Source organism: Otolemur garnettii, unplaced genomic scaffold, assembly GCF_000181295.1.
Source record: "Otolemur garnettii isolate 467f Iridium unplaced genomic scaffold, OtoGar3 scaffold00091, whole genome shotgun sequence".
NCBI classification, from domain to species: Eukaryota; Metazoa; Chordata; class Mammalia; order Primates; family Galagidae; genus Otolemur; species Otolemur garnettii.
Genome location: NW_003852486.1, coordinates 6,596,840 through 6,622,021, shown reverse-complemented (window position 1 = coordinate 6,622,021; position 25,182 = coordinate 6,596,840). Strand labels below are relative to the sequence as shown.

Below are 25,182 nucleotides of genomic sequence, written 5' to 3'. Positions count from 1 at the left end.
TTAGCCACTTGAGCCACAGGCGCCGAGCCTGTTATTCTTACTTTTGGAGAACAGTATACAGTTTCAAAAATTTAGACTATAGACATAAATGTTTCAAAGACATTTTGACTTTGTTTGAACAAGATGTAGTCACCGTATGAAACTTGAAATTAAAATTTGGACAAAGAAAGGAAGAGACACAATGAACTTCAACTTGATTTTATGTGCATAAGAGTTGAAAAATCTGAGCTAGTTTAAAGAGAAATTGATTCTAAAATGTATAAAACCTATAAATAATCAGAGGTCAAACCACTATTTTAAAACAGATTCTCCAGCAAGTAAAAATCTTGTAGTTTAAATATATGCTTTAGATACAAGATAAAACTCACTCTTTAAAGTGGCTCCACCTTGGCAGATACAAATATTTGTAATGAATGCGCACCTGCTCTATGTAGTTTATCAGTGAAAACAACCCAGCTGATTCACAAAGGTCTGATGGCATCTGTCTCATTTATATCACAGTAAGTACACTCACATCAGTGCTCTGGGAAATCATACCCAGTTAACAAGAGTAACAGAACTATTTCTGTGACAGTATAAATTATTTAGTTTAATATTTTTCAGATCCATATTCTTTCTTTTTCTTTTGTAGAGACAGAGTCTCGCTTTATCACCCTCAATAGAGTGCCATGGTGTCACATAGCTCACAGCAACCTCCAACTCCTGGGCTTATGCAGTTAGTTCTCTTGCCTCAGCCTCCTGAGTAGCTGGGACTACAGGTGCCCATCACAATGCCCGGCTATTTTTTTGTTGTAGTTTGGCTGGGGCCGAGTTTGAACCCGCCACCCTCGGTATATGGGGCCAGTGCCCAACCCATTGAGCCACAGGTGCTGCCCAAGATCCATTTTCTTTCATTAGTAACTGGGTCAGACAATCTATCAAAAGTAGTGACTTTACATAGTAATACTAGATTTTGCAGAATTACTTAAAGATTACTGTAAGTCAGGTATATGTTAAGTAAATGCAGGTAAGCTCAATACACAAATCCCTGTCTGAATCTTTTAATATGTGAAGATGCTTTTAGAATAGGATCTGAATTACTTTCCGAATAGTCAAAGAGTAAAGTTTTATAACACTTCTAAATAATTGCTGGTTAGTTGCCAACCACATTATTAAAAGCACTTGTTATTAAGTAAAAAATATTTTAAGATTACGTTACAGTAAACGTGAAAGTCCCACAGTTTAAATCCAATATAAATCAACCATATCCAATTATCAAATTAAATTTTTAAAAGTATTAACTCCTGAAAGCTGAAAGAAAGATTTAAAAAAAAAAATCACCAATGAATATTTTAGACCTTTGCAGTTTTTTGGTTTGTTTTGTTTTTGGTTTTTTGCAGTTTTGGCCGGGGCGTGGCTTGAACCCACCACCCCGAGGCCCACCCCCGGTATATGGGGTGGGTGCCCTACTCCTTGAGCCACAGGTGCCACTCTTTTGTTTGTTTTTTTAATTTTTTTTTAAAATCTATTACAGGAAGGTGGGGTGATGGGTATGGTGTCTCTTTGCTGCTTCCTGTGGGATGAGGGGCTGCATGGACTACCAAGAAGAAAGATGGGAGGGGGGTAGGTTATAATTACAAGGTAGATGGGTAGGAGAGAAAGGCCAGAATTGAGAGGGGGGATAGCCAGAAGGAAAAAGAGTAGGAAGAGGAAAAATTGGGTTTCTTCATGGAGAAAGTCTTGGAAAGTGTCTTGTAGCCACAGATCTTTAAAGGCTTCAAAGAGGTCATCCCAGTTTTGAACATGGGAGAATAACCAGGCATCCTGAGAAAAGGCATGGAGGAAAGGAAACATCTGAGGAGGAATGTTACCCATTCACTGGGAAGCTGGGTGCCAGGAAAATGTAAGTGAACTGCCAGAGAGGCTTGAGGTCCTTCTCCCAGAAGAACATCTGCAGTGAATGGACTATTTTGTTGCTGATTACCTTCTGCCTGTTCTGCTGCAGAATCAGCCCGGTTTGATTTTTACCTTAAGTAATCACTTTCAGAAAGACACATTTTTGCAATAGACTTCTCATTATTAGGAAAGAGAGTATCATTAAACAAAGTATCCAGGCTCGGTGCCTGTAGCTCAGTGGTTAGAGTGCCAGCTACATACACCAGGGTGGCTGGGTTTGAACCTGGCCTGGACCTGCCTAACAACAATGATAACTGCAACAAAAAAATAGCCAAGTTTTGTGGCAGGCACCTGTAGTTCCAGCTACTTGGGAGACTGAGGCAAGAGAATCACTTGAGCCCAGGAGTTTGAGGTTGCTGTGAGCTGTGATGCCCCAGCACTCTACCAAAGTCAACAAAATAAGACTGTCTCAAAAAATAAAAAGTATCCACTAAGGCAAAAGTAAATGGAGCAGTTGGACCATAATATGCACAAGCCTGTTTCAGCTGTCTTAAGAGTTTTAAAAGGAAGAGGCTGATGCTGGCAAGCTTGACATTGTTGATCATCACTTTTAATAATTGGAAAACAAGGCTCAGTGCCAGTACTTCAGTGAGTAGGGCACCAGCCACATACATTAAAGCTGGCAGGTTTGAGTCCGGCCTGGGCCTGCTAAACCACAATGACAAGTGTAACCAAAAAATTGCTGAGCATTGCAGTGGACGCCTGTAGTTCCAGCTATTTGGGAGGCTGAGGCAAGAGAATCACTTAAGCGAAAGAGTTTGAGGTTGCTATGAGCTGTGATGCCACAGCACTCTACGGAGGGTGACATGATGAAACTCTGTCTCAAAAAATAATGATGATAATTGGAAAACAAGAAAAGCCATCTAAAGAATCTCCTTGTGCATGAGCTTGTTCTAAAGTCAGTTGCAAAGGTGATTTGGAAATCTATTCTGGTGTAACAAAAGCAGGTGGTGGTGTTAAAACTTTTTTAAAGTGGGGGTTAGGTGGCAGGCAAAATGGCACAGGCTTAGATGGAGGGGAGACGTGAAATTCAGCCAGAGCCAATACCCCAGAGGGATCAGGGTCTTCTTCTGAAACATAAGAGGAACACTCCTTTTGCTTTTCTTTTTTTAAGGCTTGTTGAGATTCAAGGGAAAAGGGCTCATTATACTTAGTTTTTCTGCTGGAGCAGGAGAAACACTTATTGTTTGAAAAAGGGAATGCATCTGTTCTTGATCAGGATCTAAACAGTCTAACTAGTCCCCAAAGAGAGAAGGCATCAATAGGAACATTAGAAGGTCTATTGGTTGTGTAATAAGAGTGCAGTTTCTACCCTAGTCTGTCCCAGGTAGCAGCATTAACAGTACCTCCCTCAGTGAACCAAGGACAAACTTGAATAAAATGCATAAACTGTTCTAACTGGATAACAGCAGCCATGGGATTTGAACATAGACTTAAGCATTAGAATAAAGAGTTCTCGCTCCTTTGAGCCAGACTATCCCATAATTTATAACTCCTGACAGTTGCCCTTGAAAAAAATTTCCAACTGTGCAGTTTCTCTTTTTTCTTCTCATGGGGGATTCCCTCACCTGCGTGTACCTACTATTCCATACTCTGGTCCCTGTTTAGGGTGCCACCTTTTGCGAACCTGTGCAAAGAGTAAACAAACCAGAGGGGAGCATGGTGGAGAATTGAGAAAATAACTCACATGAGAGACATAGAGTACACAAAAGATAGAGGTGGGATCTAGAGATGGAATCGGAGGGTCTGGTGCAGCTGATGACTGCAGCCAGCACCAACCGACTATGTGAACAGCTTTATAGAGTACAGTGGTTCTCAACTTTCCTAATGGTGTGATACAGTTCCTTGTTTGTGGTGACCCCCAACCATAAAATTATTTTTGTTGCTACTTCATAACTATAATTTTGCTACTGTTATGAATCTTAATGTAAATATCTGATATGCAGGATGTGTTTTCCGATGGTCTCAGGGGTTAGGGGTTGCAAACCACAGGTTGAGAACTGCTGATACAGTCCCTAAACAAGGTTGCTTATGTTAACAATGTTACACATCACCAAGGAAAGCGAGTGGGAATATTTTCATTTTACAAGGTTGAGGGGAAGTAATAGTACATGGGATAAAGATTAACTTTAGAGAGAGAAGGCTATGGGCTTTTAGGCAAATGGAAAGTATACAGAAGCTAGGTGACTTCTAGCAGAGCAAGGAGAAAGTATTGTTTTAGGAAGGGAGAAGAAGCAGTTGGGGGCCATTCCTTGAACACACTTCACGGGCTATGGGGGTCTTGCCACCTCACAATCTACACTCCACAAAAATGCATGAAGAAGCCCTGTTAAACACTTTGCTGCACTCTGCTGTTAATTTATGGAAGGGTTTCTGAGAATTATCACATTTAATGCTGAAAAAATAAAACAGAATTAAAATAACAACACCCTCCAATGTCTGAAGAGTTGTGATTTCTGAGAACATGCTTCTGCTCCCCTTCCCTGTACTCTAGATTTTTCCATGTGGGAAACTCAGACTTGAATTGTGAGTTTTTAGTTGAGATCTTCAGGAACACAAATGAGCCCTATGTGCCTCTATTCCCTCCAAGTTAAATATTTATTTTAAAAAAGCATTTACTTGGTGAAAACATTAAATACTGTCATCCCTCATTATCTGAAGTCCATTCTTGGAAGTATGTTGGATAGTGAAGTTTCAGCTAGGAGGAGCCTAGGTCCCAATACTTTGAGGAATGGGAGAAAATAATAATCTTCCAGTTCATGTAAAATCCCCAGCAAGCATCCGCAAATATAAAAATGTTGTGAAACTCCTCTGTATTGATCCATCAATGATTTCTCCTTCCCAAACATGCACATAAGCACCATTAATATGCTTCTCCCATCCTAGGTCATAATTGAGGATGTATATAGTCTAGCTACATTTTCTTTCCCTATAAGGAGCTCATACTAAGATACGAATAATGAAGTTCTACCCAAAAAGGCCATCTGAATTTCCCCAGGTTCCATGAAGGTACCAACTGTAAAGGAACTCAGTGAGCAGTCATGCAAGATAATGGCAAGACCCAGCCCAGCACCCTTGGTCTCCCCTCCTCAGACCCACACAAGGTTTAAACATGTGGCTGATATGTTAGCAGATTCTGTAAAGTTCTTTAGAATGCCTAAACACTTACACATGTGTGCAAAGTACTATGTGCAGGAATGTTTATGGGAGTTTGGGTGAAACACCTTTGCCAAGTCATCCTAGGATATGATTGGTAAGTGCAAGTTCAGCTTTGGAATTCAGGCTCCCTCCTCCTAGTGCAGGACCCTTTTCTGCACCTTCACTCCTCAGCAGGTAACAGGGCTACCTACATGTCCTCTCCTGCCCTTGGAGTATCCTCATCTTCACAGCTGGTGAAACTGGGTACCTGTCTTCTACCATGTCTTCCTTCTAGCCTCTTGGTTTTGCACTTTCCTTTGCAATTTTAGGCTGAAGGTGTTTACTGTGTCCTCTTTACCATCCCTGAGTAAGGTCTCTACAATTTGTGGGCCCCAACATGGGGGCATATTCAGATGGGGAGGGGGTCTTTTTTTGTAGGCCTTCCAGTTTGATAACATCTCCTTTACCAATTTTCAAAGTGTTTATTATTTTGTAATTACAGAAAAGTATTCAAATAGCATCCCCATCACTGAGCAATTACTAATTTTTTTTTAATATTTATTTATTTTTTATTTTTTAGAGACAGAGTCTCACTTTACTGCCCTTGGTAGAGTGCTTTGGCGTCACAGCTCACAGCACCCTCCCACTCCTGAGCTTAGATGATTCTCTTGCCTCAGCCTCTCGAGTAGCTAGGACTACAGGCGCCCGCCACAATGCCCAGCTATTTTTTTGTTGCAGTTTGGCTGGGGCCGAGTTTGAACCCATCACCCTCAGTATGTGGGGCCAGCGCCCTACTAATGTTTTCTCATGTATGGTTTTCTTTGTTTTACAAAGTCCTCAATCACATTTTCCCCATCCTTTCTCAAGCAACTGCTCATGGATTCAGTGTACACAATCCATTTTGACATTCATACATAGATAATAATCTGTATAGACAGATATCCAGCCTATTTTTTTGGACTTTTTTCCATATGGTTTTCACTAACGTTCTTCAGCCTTGAAGAAAGCTTTGAGGTCCATGTGTGTTGATACAGATAAGGTCAGGTTTGTTCCTTTTGTGCCACCAGGTAGTAACCACTAAGGAAGTATGTATTCTGTATTCATCCATTTATGGGTAAGCTTGTAAGTTCTTGTCTCCCCCATTTTTGTTGTTTCAGCCACAGCTTTGTGAACATTTCTGTAGTTTCACTCTGCATATTTAGTGTTTAGGCATGCCCCTAGAAGCAGAATTTGGCTTGGTTGGAGTGTGTGTGTGTTTTCAATATTACTAGTACTGCCATGTGGCCCTCCACAGGGTCGGAGCCATTTCTTGATCTTCCTCCTGTAGGCAGAGATCCCATTTCCTTCATCTTTGCTGGCACCTGACATTATCAGGTATTTTAATATTTGTTTATCTCAAGACCACAAAGATATTTTAATCTGCATTTCCTTAATTGCTAGCCAGGATAAATATCTTTTGATATCTTTATTGGCCATGTGTATTACTTTTCTCTTTGTCTCTTTCCCCCCAGTCCTAGATTTCTATAGACTGTATGGTTGTTTTTGTTTGTTTTTGTTTTTTTGAAACAGAGTCTCACTTTGTCACCCTTGGTAGAGTGCCATGTCATCATAAGCTCACAGCAATCTCAAACTTTTTTTTTTTTTTTTTGAGACAGAGCCTCAAGCTGTCCCCCTGGGTAGAGTGCCAAGCATCACAGCTCACAGCAACCTCCAACTCCTGGGCTCAAGTGAGTCTCCTGCCTCAGCCTCCCAAGTAGCTGGGACCACAGGCGCCCGCCACAATGCCCAGTTATTTTTTGGTTGCAACTGTCGTCGTTTAGCAGGCCCCGGGCTGGATTCAAACCCACCACCTTAGGTGTATGTGGCTGGCACCTTAGCCACTTGAGCCACAGGCGCCGAGCCACAACCTCAAACTCCTGGGCTCAAGTGATTATCTTGCTTCATCCTCCCAAGTAGCGGGGACTACAGGCACCTGCCACAATGCCCCACTATTTTTTCTTTCTTTTTTTTTCTTGTTGAGGTAGGGTCTTGTTCTGGCCCAGGCTGGTCTGGAGCCCATGAACTCAGGCAATCCACCCACCTCACCCTCCCATAGTGCTAAGATTACAGGCATGAGCTATCATACCCAGCCCAGACTATATGGTATTTCATATGCATTATGGGTCCTGATTCTTTGCCACATGTGAATTACCTTCTCCCAGGCTTTAGCTTGTCTCAACTTGTGTCTTTCCAAATGTTTTGTTGTTTTTCTTGTAGTTTGGCTGGAGCCAAGTTTGAACCGCCACTCTCCGTATATGAGGCCAGTGCCCTACTCACTGAGCCACAGGCACCACCCCTTTTTTTTTTTTTTTGGTAGTTATTTCCAAATGTCTTTTAGTATATTTTGTCAGGCATCTTTGTCTTTGTTTGTGGCAAGTGTTTTTTGTGTCTTCGAGAAGTTCTGCGTTACTAGCCTTGTGCAATGGCTCACATCTGTAGTCCCAACACTCTGGAAGGCTGAGGCAGGAGGATCTCTTATGCTCAGGAGTTTAAGACCAGCCTGAGCAAGAGCAAGATCCTGTCTCTATTAAAAATAGAAAAACTTGGGCAGCGCCTGTGGCTCAGTGAGTAGGGCACCAGCCCCATATACTGAAGGTGGTAGGTTCAAATCTGGCCCCTGCCAAACTGCAATGAAAAAATAGCCGGGCATTGTGGTGGGTGCCTGTAGTCCCAGCTACTGAAGAGTCTGAGACAAGAAAATCGCCTAAGCCCAAGAGCTGGAGGTTGCTGTGAGCTGTGATGGCCTGGCACTCTACCGATGGCAACAAAATGAGACTCTGTCTCAAAAAAAAAAAAAAAATAGAAAAATTTAACTGGGCATTATGGGAGGCACCTATAGTCCCAATTATCCAGGAGGCTGAGGCAGGAGGATTGCTTGAACCCAGGAGTTGAACATTGGTGTGAGCTAGGCTGACACCAGGGCAACAGAGTGAGACTCTTGTCTCAAAGAAAAAGAAAAAGTCATGTGTTCTTGACTGATTGAGATGGAATCTTGCACTGTCACCCAGGCTAGAGTGCAGTCTTGAATTCCTAGACTGCATTGGATCCCACCTTAGCCTCCTAATTCTGTTATTTAAAAAATGATAGGTCCCTCCTGTCCTTTTCCTTTATATTCTCTATTCTAGGGTCTTGTGTTAGATCATGGGTCTCCTAAATGAATTGCTATGTCTCTGATCTCTTTATATTCCATGTCTTTTTATTGGCAGGGCTTGGAGCATGATGATAATGTTCTCACCACCACAGAACTCTCTGGGACCTGCTAAACTGATTACATACCTAGTCCATGTTCAGTTTTCCCCACTGTTCCTAAAATGTCTTCTTTCGGCTCGGCGCCTGTGGCTGAAGCGGCTAAGGCACCAGCCACATACACCTGAGGTGGCGGGTTCGAATCCCCAGCCCAGGCCCGCCAAACAACAATGATGGCTGCAACCAAAAAATGGCCGGCACTGTGGCGGGCGCCTGTAGTCCCAGCTACTTGGGAGGCTGAGGCAGGAGACTCGCTTGAGCCCAGGAGTTGGAGGTTGCTGTGAGCAGTGAAGCCATGGCACTCTACCCAGGGTGACAGCTTGAGACTCTGTCTCCAAAAAAAAAAAGAAAGTCTTCTTTCAAATGTTGAGTTCCTCCTATTGAGATTCAAACAAGGTCCACCCTGCATGTGATCTTTATGAGTAAGAGACTAGGTCGTTTGTTTTGTTAGCTCACCTGATTTTGCTTTCATTATGTTCCTGAGTGAGTTCGTCTGCCCCTCACCTCATAAGCTGGTAACGGGGTTAGAGGCCTGAGTAGGATCGTTTGGTGTTCTTGGCAAGAATATTCCATAGATGTGTTGCGCCCTTCTTGGAGTGTTGCATCTGTGGGCACAAGATGTCTGATTGTCACACTTTCCAATCATACGGATTAGCAGGTGGAGGTATTGTCAGACTAGACCCTCCATTGTACTTACAAAGTTCCCTATCTGCTTTTCTCTGGTGGTTTAGCAATCATTGCTGGGTTTATCAATGTCCACTATTTCATTAGGGTTTGCAGAACAGCTCTCTAATTTTCATACCTCTTGTGTCTTTGAGATGTCGTATTTTTTATTCCTCTTTAAACATGGGGTGATTTCATTGGGGTCTTGGGAGGAGTGGGAGGTGAATTTGTGGTTTAGTCCACCAGCTTGACAGCTGCTACAGTATGGATTTGGACAATATAAAGCGTATGAACACTGAAGTCATCTAAAGTTGGCACTTCCAGGAAGGGTGGGTAAGATAAGTAAGTACAGAGGCCAGAAGCACCCTGGGCAGTAAACACAGCCCCCACAGCCAGTCCACAAGTGTGATTGCTTTGTGGACACTTCAAGCTCAGTTTTGGTGCACTTTTCAAACAATATGTTACATTTATTTTCTTAATATGTTACATTTATTTTATTTATTTATTTATTTATTTATTTTGAGACAGAGTCTCATTCTCTTGCCCTCAGTAGAATGCTGTGGCATCACAGCTCACAGCAACCTCCAACTCTTTCGGGCTTAAGCGATTCTCTTGCCTCAGCCTCCTGAGTAGCTGGGACTACAGGCACCTACCACAACACCTGGCTATTTTTTGCTGCAGTTGCCACTGCTGTTTTTTAGGTGGCTGGGTTTGAACCTGCCACCCTCAGTATGTGGGGCCGGTGCCTTACCCGCTCAGCCACAGGCGCCGCCCAATATGTTACATTTAAATAAAAAAAAATTACTATAAAATGTAGAAGCAGTTACTGTCAAGGGCAGGTCTTTAAGAAGAAACCCAAGAAATGGGCATTAACAACCATTAGGGGTGGGAAGGGTCTCACAGAGAGGTTATCTGCACTTTACGTGCTGCAGAAGGGTCAAAGAAGATGAAAGCAGAGATTGAACTTTGGGCTTAGTGATCGTAAATCATTGGTGATCTTGGTCAGACTTGGTGTAAATAAGAATCACATGGCTTGGGCGGCGCCTGTGGCTCAAAAGGGTAGGGCTCCGGTTCCATATGCCAGAGGTGGTGGGTTCAAACCCAGCCCTGGCCAAAAAGGAAAAAAAAAAAAAATCACATGGCTCAGCGCCTGTGGCTCCAGCGGCTAAGGCACCAACCACATAAACCTGAGCTGGCGGGTTCAAATGCAGCCCGGGGCCACCAAACAACAATGTCAACTGCAACCAAAACATAGCTGGGAGTTGTGGTGGACACCTGTAGTCCCAGCTGCTTGGGAGGCAGAAGCAGGAGAATGCTTGAACCCAGTTGGAGGTTGCTGTTAGCTGTGATGCCATAGCTTTCTACTCAGGGCAACAGCTTGAGGCTCTGTCTCAAAAAAAAGAAAAATAAGAATCACATAATGAGGTTCGGCTCCTGTAGCTCAGTGGGTAAAGCACCAGCCACATAACCCTGGGACTGACAGGTTCAAACCCAGCTCAGGCCTGCTAAACAACAATGACAACTACAATAAAAAAAATAGCCAGACGCTGTGGGGAGTGCCTATAGTCCCAGCTACTTGGGAGACTGAGGCAGGAGAATCCCTTAAGCCCAGGAGTTTAAGGTTGCTGTGAGCTGTGATGCTACAGCACTCAACTGAGGGTGATATAGTGAGACTCTATCCCCCCCCCCAAAAAAGAATCACATGATGCATATTTATTGCCCTGAAAATGCTTCACTATGGAGAAAATGGTGAATGTTTTCTAATGCCAAGGAACAGGAAAATGGATAAAGGCAGAGAATGGAATAAAGGCAGAGAATGAACTGCAGTGGAGTAAAAGCCAGAAGACAAGGTAGAGAAAATGAGGGGGGTGTTTGCAGGAAGTTGCTTATCCGGAGAGGTGAGGAGCTGACAAGGTTGTAGGAGACACCTCTAGAGGGAGACATAGATGCAGGAGAGATGGGTTTTGACATAGTCTCAGAGGAGGTGGGACACAAATGAAGTTAGCTGTGGACAAGAAAATGGACTGTCCATCCAAAGCTGTGATAAGGTTGAGCATGGTGGGGTGGTGTCGGCAGGAGTTGACTTCTCTGGGTAAAGGGGTCATTGGGGGTAGAATCGGTTCTTTGTTTTAAGCACATTATGTGGAAGTGGAGGCAAACATTTAGACATTTGCAGTGACAATGGACACTGAAGACCTGACAGCAAGGCTGGCCCAGCTCAGAGGTGACACATGCAGTTTATTGCAATGATTAAGGGAGGCGTGAAGGAGGGCCATGAAAAGGCTGCATGTGTGCAGGTAGGAGAGGAATGATAGAGCTGTGAAAGTGTCAGTTTGTTAAAACGTCACAGGGAGCTTGTTTTGAGCTGGTTCTACACTGAGGACAGTGGGAGAGCTGACACTGGTTACAGATGGGGGAGGAGATGGGAAGGTGTGGTGCGCGGTGGCTGTGGGGCTTGCATGCATGCCCTGCCCGGCCCCACCCAAGCAAGGCCCTGATGGTGCAGGCTTAGGTCCTTTCTCAAAAGGGCTATAAGGGACACCCCTGTATGGATGCATAGACAGGTCATTGTTTCTCTTTCCCTCTAGTTTTCCAATAAGATTTCTGAGTTTCACTTTGAAAAAAGTCAGTTTGGATTTTTGTTAACTCAAATGTTTTTGACAGCAAATGTAACTGACTAGAAAAGGTTGAAAATCACTTTCCCAGAGAGTCCCAGACTCCTCTGACAGCACACTTGAACCTATAGTTAAACTTCTGCTGTTGGTGCCCGCTGCGGCCATGCCAGCACCACCAGAACGAACCAGCTGGTACAAGGGTTGAAAGTACAAGCTTGCAAGAGGTGGATGTCCCAGAGATGCAGGAGAGCCCTGAGCTACCTCCGCAGAAACTATTGAAATGCTACACAACAGGGATGGGCAGCCCCACGTGCAAGGACTATTTGCTAAAGCAGGCATCCTCAAACTACGGCCTGTGGGCCACATGTGGCCCGCCTAGGACATTTATCCAGCCTGCCAGGTCTTTTTGCTGCTGCTGCCTGTCCTGCTTAGCAGCCGACTTGTCCTGGGGCCCACAGTCCAGCCCTCCAACGGTCTGAGGGACAGTGAACCGGCCCCCTGTTTAAAAAGTTTGAGGACCTCTGTGCTAAAGGATTGGTGTGTGTTCTTTCTCCATGGCCTTGACTCCCACCCTGAAGCATTACAAATGTTCAAGGTCCAACACCTGCTTACTAACGAGGGACTGATCTTATCTCATTAGAGCACTACGTTGCTTGAGGCTTGTCTCTAGGCTGCAAAACATTTCCATGCCAGCTAGGAAATTGTCCCATTCCCAGAGCCGCCCTCAAGAACCCATGACTTTTCCTATAAGCATGGTGATCAGTCTCCTACATTCTGCACACATTTAAATGATGTTGATCCAAAAAAAAGAGTATACTTACTATGCTTTAAACTTCTTTAGAAAATAATTTAAATTTTTCGTGGCACACTGGTTGAAAATCGTTGCTTTAGGACATTCTTCTCACCTTTTATCCTTGGACAGAGATGATCTGGGAGTGGAGCTTCTTGACCATGACCAGGGAGACAGCTTATGATAGCTGAGATCACCTTTACAGGTCATAGGTCCACAAAAACTCCAGCCTCAAGGCCTTTGGCCTGAAATCAGTGCTGAAAGCCTCTTTCTACTCTAGTCCAGGCTATAATTGTGGGATTTCCAGAGGAGTCATTGCCCAGGTGAGAATCTTGTCCACACTAGAATTGGGCAAGATTCTTAGGAGAGACTTCTTCATCTGCTGTGGTTGTTGTGAGACCAGATATCTAGTTCTCCATTGTTATTAGAGACAGGGTCTTGTGTTGTTCAGGCTGGTCTCAAAACTCCTGAGTTCCTGGCCTCCCAGAATGCTAGGATTATAGGCATGAGCCACTGCTCCTGGGCACAGGTATCTAATTCTTTAAGAGTGTATCCCACATGTGGGGTCCTGGAGATTCCCAATGAGACCTGACCCATATCAATCAGAATCTTGAATATTTAGGACAGTTCCTGTATCCTGTCTCCTTTCCTCAGGGCTATCAGCCTCAGTCCATCCCCAGAAACACAGAAAAGGATGGCCCCAGGCTGAGAAGGAATATGTGTGCTCTTTTAGGAACCAGTGACCTTCAAGGATGTGGCTGTGGACTTTACCCAAGAAGAGTGGGGGCAGCTGGACCTTGTTCAGAGGACCCTGTACCGTGATGTGATGCTGGAGACCTATGGGCACCTGCTTTCTGTGGGTAAGGTGGCTGCTGTCCAAGTAAATGAAGCTATTCCCATAGCAGTGCCTTAACTACTTCATGTTTAAAAGCTCATTGTGGGGCTGGCAGCACCTGGGCTCAGTGGGGAGGGCGCCAGCCACATACACCAAGGCTGTGGTGAGTTGGAGTCCGGCCTGGGCCTACTAAACAACAATGACAACTGCAACCAAAAAATAGCTGGGCATTGTGGCGGATGCCTATAGTCCCCAAGAACTGAGCCAAGAGAATCACTTAAGCCCAAGAGTTTGAGGTTGCTGTGAGCTGTGACACTATGGCACTCTACAGAGGGCATCGTAGTGAGACTCTGTCTCAAAAAGAACAAAAACTCATTGTGAGGCTCAGGGAGGTGTCTCAGATGGGCTGAGATGATTTTGAGCCCTAAGGTTTAGGGAGAAATTCCTAATACTTAAGAAGCACTGAATGTGAGTGTGGAAATAGCCATGCTTATTTTGCCCAGGTAAGAAGTCACAGGAAGGAGTGGGCAGGGGATGCTTTTTTTGGCTGTCCTAAAGCCTCCTTACACAGGTCCCATGTTTTTCCTCCATGTTTAGGGAATCAGATCACCAAGCCTGAGGTCATCTCCCTGTTGGAACAAGGAGAAGAACCATGGTCGGTGGAGCAAGCATGTCCTCAAAGCACTTGTCCAGGTGAGGGCAGGCCCAGGAATGAGCAAGGAGCTTTCCTTGGACTAAGAGCATGAGGAATTACCTTCCTGAGATAACATTCAGGATCCCCTCTGAGGACCTGTGTCCCTTCTCCTATTGACTCTCTTGTTGCTATTGATTTTAGAGCAAAGATGCCCCACCTTGTTAATAGGGTAGCAGTTTTCAAATGCTGCAGTTTTAATCCCTGCTGTCTGCTCTCTTGTTGGTTCTCACATTTTCTGCTGTCCGTTTCTCTGAGATTAGTTCTCATTCACCTGTTTTAAAGTTTTTCCTAATTTGTAGCCTATGGCTACAGATGCTTCTTTAAAAAGAATTTTTAAAAAATAGGTTTATGTAGGTAATTTATTCACTTGTTTAAAAAAATTCAGGGCTACATAAAATGTAAAAACTGAAGAAAATCTCATTTATACTCCCCACCATTATCCACAGTACTGTTACTCAGCAGACAGACCCACAAAGCAACACAGAGATGTCTACACATGATAGTCACTTTTTGTTTACTATAAAATGTTGAGTTATTTTCTTAGTAGTTGTCCTGGGGATTATAATTAACATTTTAATTTATAACACTCTCATTTGGATTAATACCAATTTAATTTACTTTTGGTAGTATACCAAAACTTTTCTTATATTTAGCTATGTTCTCTTCCTTTTATGCTGTTACTGACATTAATTACATCTTCAAATGTTGCGTGTTCATCAACATAAATTTATAATTATTACTTTATGTAGTTGTCTTTTATTTATTCATTTATATTATTTATTTGTTTATTTATGTTTTAAGACAGAGTCTCACTTTATTACCCTTGGTAGAGTGCCATGGCGTCATAGCTGACAGCAGCCTCAAACCAATGGGCTCAAGAGATCTTCTTCCAAAAAAAAAAGAGAGAGATCCTCTTGCCTCAGCCTCCCCAGTAGCTGAAAACTACAGGTGCCTACCACAATACCCAGCTCATTTTAGAGACAGGGTCTCACTCTTGCTCAGCTATTCCTCAGGCTGGTCTCAAATTTCTGAGTTCAAGTGATCCACCCTCCTTGGCCACCTAGAATGGTAGAATTATAGACATGAGCCACCACACCCAGCCATTTGTAGTCGTCTTTTAAATCATGGGGGAAATGGAGTTAAAAACCAAAGGTATATTTATACTATCTTGTTATGGTTACCTATGTATTTACTTTTATTTATTTTTATTTTGAGTTACTATTTACTGTGTTCTTTCATTTCAGCTTTAGGGATTCCCTTTAGCATTTCCTGTAGGGCAGATTTGCTAGCAACAAACTCTATTGGGTTTCATCTAAGAGTCCCACAATTTCTCCTTCATTCCCCACCCCTGCCCCACAGGGACCTACCACTTCAGGAGAGATCTCCTTCATTTTTAAAGGATAATTTTTCTAGATATAGAATTCTTGGTTCAAGTTTTTTGTTTTTTTCCCTTGTGGATTCCATGTTTTTTCATGAGAAACTATTAATCTTAGCAAGAACCCCTTGTATATGAGTTGCTGCTTTTTTCTTTCCTTCAGGATTCTCTCTTTGTTTTAGCTATTGATAGTTGAATTATGAAAATGTAATACACCCATGGCTTTCTAAGTTGGAGCTTTTCAAAGTCCTTATGGATATCTCACTCCTCGGCTTTTCCTTTTCATCTTTTTAGTGTGTTGTTGGACCCACCTGTATGCCATCACCTCAGGCAGTGGTGTCATGTTGAAAAGTACCACTATTTGAGTTTCCTGTCAGGCAAAATAGAGACAAGCCTTCCCAGTGGGGTCTTTCAGGGACTCACCAGACAGGTCCAGTAATGACTGTCTTCTGGGAATGAAGTTTTTTGGGTTTCTTTTTTTCTTTTTTTTTTGTAGAGACAGTTTCACTTTATTGCCCTCGGTAGAGTGTTTTGACATCACACTGCTTACTCTAACTCCTAGGCCTAAGCAATTCTCTTATCTCAGCCTCCCAAGTAGCTGGGACTACAGGTGCCTGCCACAACACTCAGCTATTTTTTTGTTGCAATTCGACCGGGCCCAGGTTTGAACCCACCATACTTGGTATATGGAGCCGGCAACCTGCCCACGGAGCCATAGGCGCCGCCCTGGGAATAAAGTTTTAAGAAAGCTCCAGGTTTATTCTGCTTACTCCAATAACAGAAGTGGGGGCTGTTATTTTCCAAGGCTACTACTGATCTGGGGAGCCAGGGATGCGACTAAGATGGGACTAGTTAAAATGCTACAAAGCTCACTTTTTATTTTGAAGACACTTTGTTGCCCTTGGTAGAATGCTGTGGCATCATAGCTCACAGCAACCTCAGACTTTTGGGCTTAAGCGATTCTCTTGCCTTAGCCTCTCAAGTAGCTGGCACTATGGGCACCTGCCACAACACCCAGCTATTTTTAGAGATGAGGTCTCACTCTGGTTCGAACCTGGTCTAGGCTGGTCTCGAACCTGTGAGCTCAGGCAATCCACCCACCTCAGCCACCAGAGTGCTAGGATTAGAGACGTGAGCCACCGCACCTGGCCAAATCTCACTGTTCTTATTGAAATGCAATTATTTTTCTTTTCTTTTTTTTTGTTTTTGAGACAGAGCCTCAAACTGTCGCCCTGGGTAGAGTGCTGTGGCATCACAGCTTACAGCAACCTCCAACTCCTGGGTTCAAGCGTCTGCTGTCTCTGCCTCCCAAGTAGCTGGGACTACAGGCGCCCTCCACAATGCCTGGCTATGTTTTGTTTTAGCCATCATTGTTGTTTGGTGGGCCCGGGCTGAATTCAAACCCGCCAACTCAGGTGTGTGTGTCTGGTCCCTTAACTGCTTGAGCCATAGGCGCCGAGCCAATAGTGACAGTTTTTGCCAGTTATTTAGTTGCTTTTATGCAGTGATAAAATTTTAGATGTCCTTACTTTGCCATTTACACTGGCATTCTGCCACAGGTAATCACTTTTAGTGATATTTATTATAAACTTACAGGCAAAATAGAGACAAGCCTTTCCAGTGGGGTCTTCCGGGGACTCACCAGGCAGGTCCATCCTATGCAACTACAAGCATAAAGGAAGTTGTAGTTAAGCATTACTTTTCCCAAAGTGGAATACTTTACACTATGGCCCATGGGCCACATGCGGCCTGCCAAGGACATTTATCCAGCCCACCAGGTGTTTTTGCTGCTGCTGCCTGTCCTGCTTAGCAGCCAACTGTCCCGGGACCCGCAGTCCGGCCCTCCAACTGTCTGAGGGACAGTGAACTGCCCCCTGTTTTAAAAGTTTGAGGATCCCTGCTCTACACATTGTCTTTGCCTGATTATTTTTAACAACAATATGCCACAGCCTTTTCTGGAGGTCCTGAGTTGGACGTCTCCCACCCACTCCTAATGAAGGGAATTTTTGTGGAGAGTCTTACCAGTTGCTCTCAATGCAGGTTGGAAACCTTGCTCTAAGAACTCATGAACTCTAGTATCTTTAATTCTCCTATTGTTGGTGCTGCCTATTCTTAGTTGCCATCCTGAGCCTTTAGTTCTACCACTTCCATCCTCACACTTCAGAAGCCATGTTATAAAGCATCTTAGCTGTCTCCTTGATTTCAGTAGATAGAACAGGAATCTCTCGTCTTCTTTCTAGATGTTTCCCCATCTTCCTGAGGTGGGTATATTGTTGGTGCTAGCCTTTTGCAAATCACCTAAACTGGAGATTGAGAAATCATCTTGACTTCTTGCTATTTCCTAAGAATTAATCTCTCATCTAATTACTGAGATTTTCTTCCTCTGAAATGTAAATGATCTCCTTCAGCTTCCGCCATCACCCTTGGTGTAGCCCCATTCTGATGAAATTCCAGCTCAGATTGATGAGGAAATACTGACTTGTTATTTGCCACCTCAGTTGTTATTTCTAGATTCACCTCCCTGAAATCTTTCATTATGGGGTTCCTATCTGTAAACCAACAGTGCCTTTTAACAAACAAAGCAACCAGATTTTAAGACCTTCTAATTTTTATCTATTATTTTTCTAATTTCTCCTAAAGTTTATACAACTGCCATCCTTATTATTCTCCTTACATGTTGGTCACATCATGCGTGCCTTTTGCTGATGCTGAACTAGCCTTCTGTATCTGAACCATGCTTGAATGTTGTTTCTTTTATGTGAACCTTCCTTGATTGCTTCTGTTTGTGCTGACCTTCTCTTCTGACTTTCTTCTCACTTAGCACACACAATCCCATTCTCTCAGTGATATTTCATGTGTATTTTTCATTGTTTGCTATGTGCTTTCATCACATAGATTCTAACTTCCAAGAGGAAGATACTATATTTCCTTGCTTTATCTGATGCAGACACTCAGTAGGCCATGAGTATTGAGTAAGTATAAAAGTTAGACAAAAATTGTTTATTCATGGTGCCCATAGTGCAATGAATAGGGCACTGGCCACATACAACAAGGCTGGCCGGTTTGAGCCCGGCCCAGGCCAGCTAAACAACAGTGACAACTGCAATCAAAACATAGGCCAGCATTGTGGCGGGCACCTGTAGTCCCAGCTACTTGGCAGGTTGAGGCCAGAGAATTGCTTAAGCCCAAGAATTTGAGGTTGCTGTGAGCTGTGATGCCATGGCACTCTACTGAGGGTGATATAGTGAGACTCTGCCTCAAAAAAAAAGAAAAAGAATTGTTTATTCAGTCTTTCATGTGGTCAGAGAATTGGTCAGCCTCTATTTTTAAAAGTCTCTACTGGAAAGATTTAAAAGCTATATGTAGATCATTCACTACCTTCTGAGAGCTAAGCTTGGAATTGTTAATAAATATCAGTTCTTGAGCAGAGCAGAGCCTCTATTATAATGATATTAGGTGGTAAAAGGGGGAAATGGTATATTGTGATGAAAGAGAAGAAAAACCTAGAGAAAGAAGACGAGGGTCTAGGTCCTTTTGAGACCTGGGGCTTTAGGTCCTGTGGCAGGCTAAATGACAAATCCCCTCACCCAAGATGTCTGCATCTTGATCTCCTTAATTTGTGAATAAAATAACCTTATATGGCAGAAGGGGCTTTTCAGATATGAATGAACTAAGAATTTTGAGATAGGGAAATTATACTGGATTATCTGGGTAAATTCTAAATGTAATCACTAGATCCTTGTAAGTGAAGGTTATGAGAGACACAGCAAGATGTAATGCCAGGAGCAAAGATTGGAGTGTTGTGCACTGAAGATGGAAAAAGGATCTATCAACCAAGGAATGCAGGCAAGTTCTAGAACAGGCATCCTCAAACTACGGCCCACAGGCTACATGCAGCCCGCCTAGGACATTTATCTGGCCCGCCAGGTGTTTTTGCCGCCGCTGCCTGTCCTGCTTAGCAGCCAGCTCATCCCGGGGCCCTACAGTCTGGCCCTCCAATGGTCTGAGGGACAGTGAATTGGCCCCCTGTTTAAAAAGTTTGAGGACCCCTGTTCTAGAAGCTGGAAAAGGAAAAGGTACAGATTCCTCATGAAAGCTTCTGAAAGAAGCAGAACCCTGCTGGTAACCATTCTAGCCCATGAAAACTACTTTGGACTTCTGACTTCCAGAACCATAAGATAATATATTTGTATTATTTTAAGTTTCTAAGTGTGTGGAAATTTGTGGCAACAGAGAAGGAAACTAATATAGACTGCTTTGATTACTGAAGGACAGATGTGATAATAAGTGGTTCCTGTATATTGAACTTCCCAGGCATTTGGCTGGATTCACAGTCTCATTCATTAATTATCAGAAAAGTCCTTTAAGGGTAGTGGCAGAGCCAGTATTTAAATACAGATTGTCAGACTTAATTCCTGTGTCTGCTTCATTACACTATGCTGTCTTTCTAGTCCAGCTTTTGTTTTATTGCTCTAAAAATGATTCTGATGTAGTTAGAAGGATTGTAACTTCAGGGGTATCCTTGAACCTTGAGGATATATGCCTTTTGGGCCGGCAAATCTTGTGTGATTAAGTGGATTCCAGAATAGGAAATAATGTGATAGTGCTTCATCATCAGCAACATCCTGGCTTGAAGGCTTCCTTGGTGATACTCTTTCTTAACCCCACCTTTTTTTTTTCTTTTTGGCATATTTCAAGATAAAGGAGCAGGAAGGACACAACACAAAAGTGAATTAGAACATAATCTAATTTTTTTATTTTTTGTCTCCCAATCTGGAGTACAGTGTTGTCATCATAGCTCACAGCAACCTGAAACTACTGGGCTCAAGTTATCCTGCTGCTTCAGCCTTTTAAGCCACTAGAACTATAGGCATGGGCCACCACTCCAGGCTAATTTTTCTATTTTTGTAAAGATGGGGTCTCACTGGCCTTGAACTCCTGGACTCAGGCAGTTCTCTCGCCTCAGCCTCCCAAAGTGTTAGGATTACAAGTGTAAGCCACCACCCCCAGCCACAATGTAGTAATTCAGACATTATTTGCTAAGGGCCTGCATGCTCATCTACCTTTTGTTAATCCAAAAGGCTTTATTATTTCTTTCTTCTTTTTTTTTAACCTTAATGATATTCACTGTGTCCTTTTTGTCAGGGATCCTCAAGACCACCCTGAGGCCCAGTGGTTCACCAGAAGGATTCAGGACCAAAAAATCATAACACTAAGAACTATTGTTAATTCCTGTGAAAGAATACACAGCAACATCAGTAAAGGGAAAAAATGATGGAGTTAGTCCAGTGGTCCTTTCCCAGAGGAGGTACACTGAACACATTTAATTCCTTCACCAAGGAGCTGTGACAACATGTGTGAAATCTTGCCGACTAGGAAACTTGCTTGAGCCTAGAAATCCAAAAGTTGGTCATCTAGGCACACAATGCCTGTGTGACTGATGGCAATCACTAAAACTCCAGGGTTTCCAGAGGAAAAGCAGGTATTCACTCTAAATGGCATTGTTTGTTCAAAACATCTAGAGAAATTGGCACAATGTACTTCAATACCTTGAGCATGTGAAACACTCTAATTAGAACATTCAAGATCTTAGTTCCCAGAGGTTGGCCAATGGCCAATGGACAAACAGCCTATCTTGAAAATGTGTAAGTTTTGAGCCACTCAGGTTTGTAGAGTTAACTTTTTCCTACACATCCTTATTCTCATCTTTCTCTTCATAGCAAAGTGCTTTTAAATGATCTTGTAGTTTTCAGCACATACTTTGTATTTTGTTTGACTAATGTTCACTTTCTACTATTTACTTCCAGATTATGATTTTTTATTGTGTTCTAAGTCTGTGTTTGAGAAGAAACTCATACTTGCCTATTTGTTAATATAGACAATATATCTTACCATTCTCTCTCTATTCTAAGGTATATGCTTTCACAGCTTTTTTCTGTCTATTTCAGAATGGATGAGAAATATTGAAAGCAAAGCATTGATCCCAACACAGACCATTTTTGAGGAAGAACAATCCCCTGGCATGAAGTTGGAAAGATACATATGGGATGATCCTTGGATTTCCAAGATAGAAGTTTTGGGATGTAAAGACCAGTTAGAAATGTACCATATGAACCAGAGTACAGCTATGAGACAAATGGTCTTCATGCAAAAGCAAGTACTATCTCAAAGAAGCTCTGAATTCTCTGAACTCGGGGCAGAATGTAGCCAGAACTTAAACTTTATTCCATCTCACAGAGTTTCTCAAATCGAACATTTCTATAAGCCTGATACACATGCTGAAAGTTGGAGATGTAACTCAGCCATAATGTATACAGATAAGATTACCTGTGAAAATGATTATGACAAAGTCTTCTACCAGTCCATTCAGCCTGTTCACCCTGCAAGAATGCAAACTGGAGGTAATCTTTTCAAATGTACTGATGCTGTTAAATCTTTCAATCATATAATACATTTTGGTGATCATAAAGGAATGCATACAGGAGAAAAACTCTATCAATATAAGGAATGCCATCAGATCTTTAACCAGAGCCCATCATTTAATGAACACCCAAGACTTCATATTGGAGAAAACCAGTATGATTACAAAGAATATGAAAATATCTTTTATTTCTCTTCCTTTATGGAACACCAGAAAATTGGCACTGTAGAGAAAGCATATAAATACAATGAATGGGATAAAGTCTTTGGGTATGACTCATTCCTTACTCAACATGCAAGTGCTTACACTGCAGAGAAACCCTATGAATATAATGAATGTGGTACATCTTTCATCTGGAGCTCTTATCTTATTCAACATAAGAAGACTCATACTGGAGAGAAACCCTATGAATGTGACAAATGTGGAAAAGTTTTTAGGAATCGTTCGGCCCTTACTAAACATGAACGGACTCACACTGGAATAAAACCATATGAATGTAATAAGTGTGGAAAAGCGTTCAGCTGGAATTCTCATCTTATTGTTCATAAGAGAATTCATACAGGAGAAAAACCTTATGTGTGTAATGAATGTGGGAAATCTTTCAACTGGAACTCCCATCTTATTGGACATCAGAGAACTCATACTGGAGAGAAACCCTTTGAATGTACTGAATGTGGGAAATCTTTCAGCTGGAGCTCTCATCTTATTGCCCATATGAGAATGCATACTGGAGAGAAGCCCTTTAAATGTGATGAATGTGAAAAATCTTTTAGAGATTACTCGGCCCTTAGTAAACATGAACGAACTCACTCTGGAGCAAAACCATATAAATGTACTGAATGTGGAAAATCCTTCAGCTGGAGCTCCCATCTTATTGCTCATCAGAGAACTCACACAGGGGAGAAACCCTATAACTGTCAGGAATGTGGCAAAGCATTCAGAGAACGCTCAGCCCTCACTAAACATGAAATAATTCATTCTGGAATTAAGCCCTATGAATGTAATAAATGTGGAAAATCCTGCAGCCAGATGGCTCACCTTGTTAGGCATCAAAGGACTCATACTGGAGAAAAACCCTATGAATGCAATAAATGTGGAAAATCCTTCAGTCAGAGCTGTCATCTTGTTGCTCATCGGAGAATTCACACTGGTGAGAAACCCTATAAGTGTAATCAATGTGAAAGGTCCTTTAACTGTAGCTCTCACCTTATTGCTCACCGGAGAACTCATACTGGAGAGAAACCATACAGGTGTAATGAATGTGGGAAAGCATTTAATGAGAGTTCCTCTCTTATTGTACACCTGAGAAACCATACTGGAGAAAAGCCCTACAAATGTAATCATTGTGAGAAAGCTTTCTGTAAGAATTCTTCTCTTATTATTCATCAGAGAATGCATAGTGGAGAGAAACGCTTTATATGCAGTGAATGTGGAAAAGCCTTTAGTGGTCATTCAGCCCTACTTCAACACCAGAGAAATCACAATGAAGAGAAACTGAATTGATGAGAGGTTTTTCTTCCATTGTACATTTGATCATACATTGGAAAGAAATCCATGTAACAGTAATGAAGAGGGGAAATTTTTCATTGAGAGTTCAGTGAGACTTCTCCCATTATTATTTAATAGAATATATCTTAGAAGATACCCTATGAGTGAAAGGAATAGGGAAAAGTTTTCAGCATTCATGTAGCCCTTATTCTATATCAAATAGTGACAGTGAAGAAAACCCTAAACTCCCCTCATGGTCCACTAGGAATTCATACTTAAGGAACGTGACTGTGGGGAATGAGACATCTTTTAGCAAGGGCTTTCACTTACTTGGAGATCAGTATGAATTGTTAAGGAAAAAACCTTTACACTGAGAAAAGTGTATTGACTGAAAATACACTGTTTTGCATCAAGCTGGAGTATTGGATGGAAAGTTACACGGTAACATTTTGTGTATAACTATAGAGTTTGCTATTATAAGAGAAGAATGTAGGTGCCCTTTAAGGAATAGGATATGAATTACTAAATCTGAATTTAAAATAAAAATAGTATTGAATGTATATTTACTGTTGATCAAGATTAACCTTAGAACAGGTTAGTAAGTGAGATTACTAATGGTGGAAAAGTTATCACCTATAGGTATGAGACTGGTTTTGGAACAAAAGATGATACTTAATAATCCAGTGTGTCAGTGTTTGTTGTTTATTCACTGCATTGTTGGGCAATTAGTTTGTAATTTGTTTTAGGCAATTATTATAAATTATAATTATGGACACTGCATCAGTACACATTACATGAAGGAATAAAAGAACACATAATTGTATATACATGTTGCTGTAACATCTTCAAAAAAAAGATATATGGATAAGGATCTGAAAGATCTATAGAGAAGTTAACCCAGTTAATTTTTTTTAAGGTTTCACAAATTCATATAGTACTCATCATGTGCTAGGCTTTGTTTAAATGCTTTCTGGGTATTAACTTGTTCAATCCCCTTAACTCTCTGTGATAGCCACTATTATTATCCCAGTTTTATAATGGGGAAACTGAAGCAGAGGTGTTGAGAAACTTGGTCAAGGACCGAAGCTAGTAAGGAGTGGAGCTGAGATTGTTTAGCTCCTGAGTTCATGGTTTTAACCACTGTCATGTGCTGCTTCTCCTGGGATTTTTTTCCTAATTTTTTTCCTTTTGTTCAGTGTTTTTATAGTATGGTTTGATAATAAAAAGAAACTCCTAAACAATGAGAAATTAAGTTACCTGGTTGGCTCTGTCCTAATGAATTTCTGATAACACAAGAGTTGAGGTCCTTTTGTAATATGAAGTCTTTGTTCATTTAGAATCACTGCATTTTCTGGGACCTGAGTTCCTTAGAATTTCACTGTCCACAAACCTGAGTATTACAGGGCAGTAGGGCATGGAGGACTCAGTGGAGGTCTGAGCAAGCCCCTCACAAAGCAGAGGGCAGGGGTGTTCATTCATTTACACAGATACCACTGTGTGTTGGAGCACCATTTCTCAAGTCAGCCCCTGCCTGACTGCATCTAAGACCATCCCCATCATAATTGTAGATAATTTTCCAGTGTCCCACTCACTGTCCTTTGACTTCTCTGCTGATAGTTTTGCTCACTACCTTCTCATAGCCAATCACTCCCATTGTGGTCCTGAGCCCCTACACCAGTCCATTTCAAGCATCCCTTCCAGAGCTAGTTGACTAATGTATAGATTCTAACAATCCTGACTGAACCTTCTCTCATACCAAGTTCCAGGAGGAGATTTTGTCTCCCTTGAAGACAATATATTTAATTTTTCTTTATCTTCTTCAGATGAAAGATTGCTTGGTAGGACAGAGGAGAAGACAAGTGAGTGAGCTACTCCACTCAGAGTGAGGAAGTCTTTGAGTATTTTTAGGGGGGAAAGGGTGAGATGGATGAGAGAACTCAGGT

At 42.2% G+C, this 25,182-nt stretch overlaps 1 protein-coding gene across 3 annotated transcripts in view; it reads left to right on the top strand.

The window, feature by feature from the left end:
• ZNF606 (zinc finger protein 606) overlaps positions 1–24,511 on the top strand; it is a 33,689-nt gene extending 9,178 nt beyond the window's left edge. The window contains exons 4-6 of one of the 3 annotated variants that reach the window (XM_012808555.2): positions 13,160–13,286; positions 13,859–13,954; positions 21,279–24,511. In XM_012808555.2, coding sequence (XP_012664009.1) covers positions 13,253–13,286; positions 13,859–13,954; positions 21,279–23,254 — 2,106 coding nt within the window. In that variant the 5' untranslated portion in view covers positions 13,160–13,252 and the 3' untranslated portion in view covers positions 23,255–24,511. Of the gene's footprint in view, positions 1–13,159; positions 13,292–13,858; positions 13,955–21,278 lie in introns of all 3 variants that reach the window. The other 2 variants (XM_023516422.1, XM_003795340.2) reach the window with 2 other exon arrangements.
• The last annotated feature ends 671 nt before the right edge of the window (positions 24,512–25,182 follow it).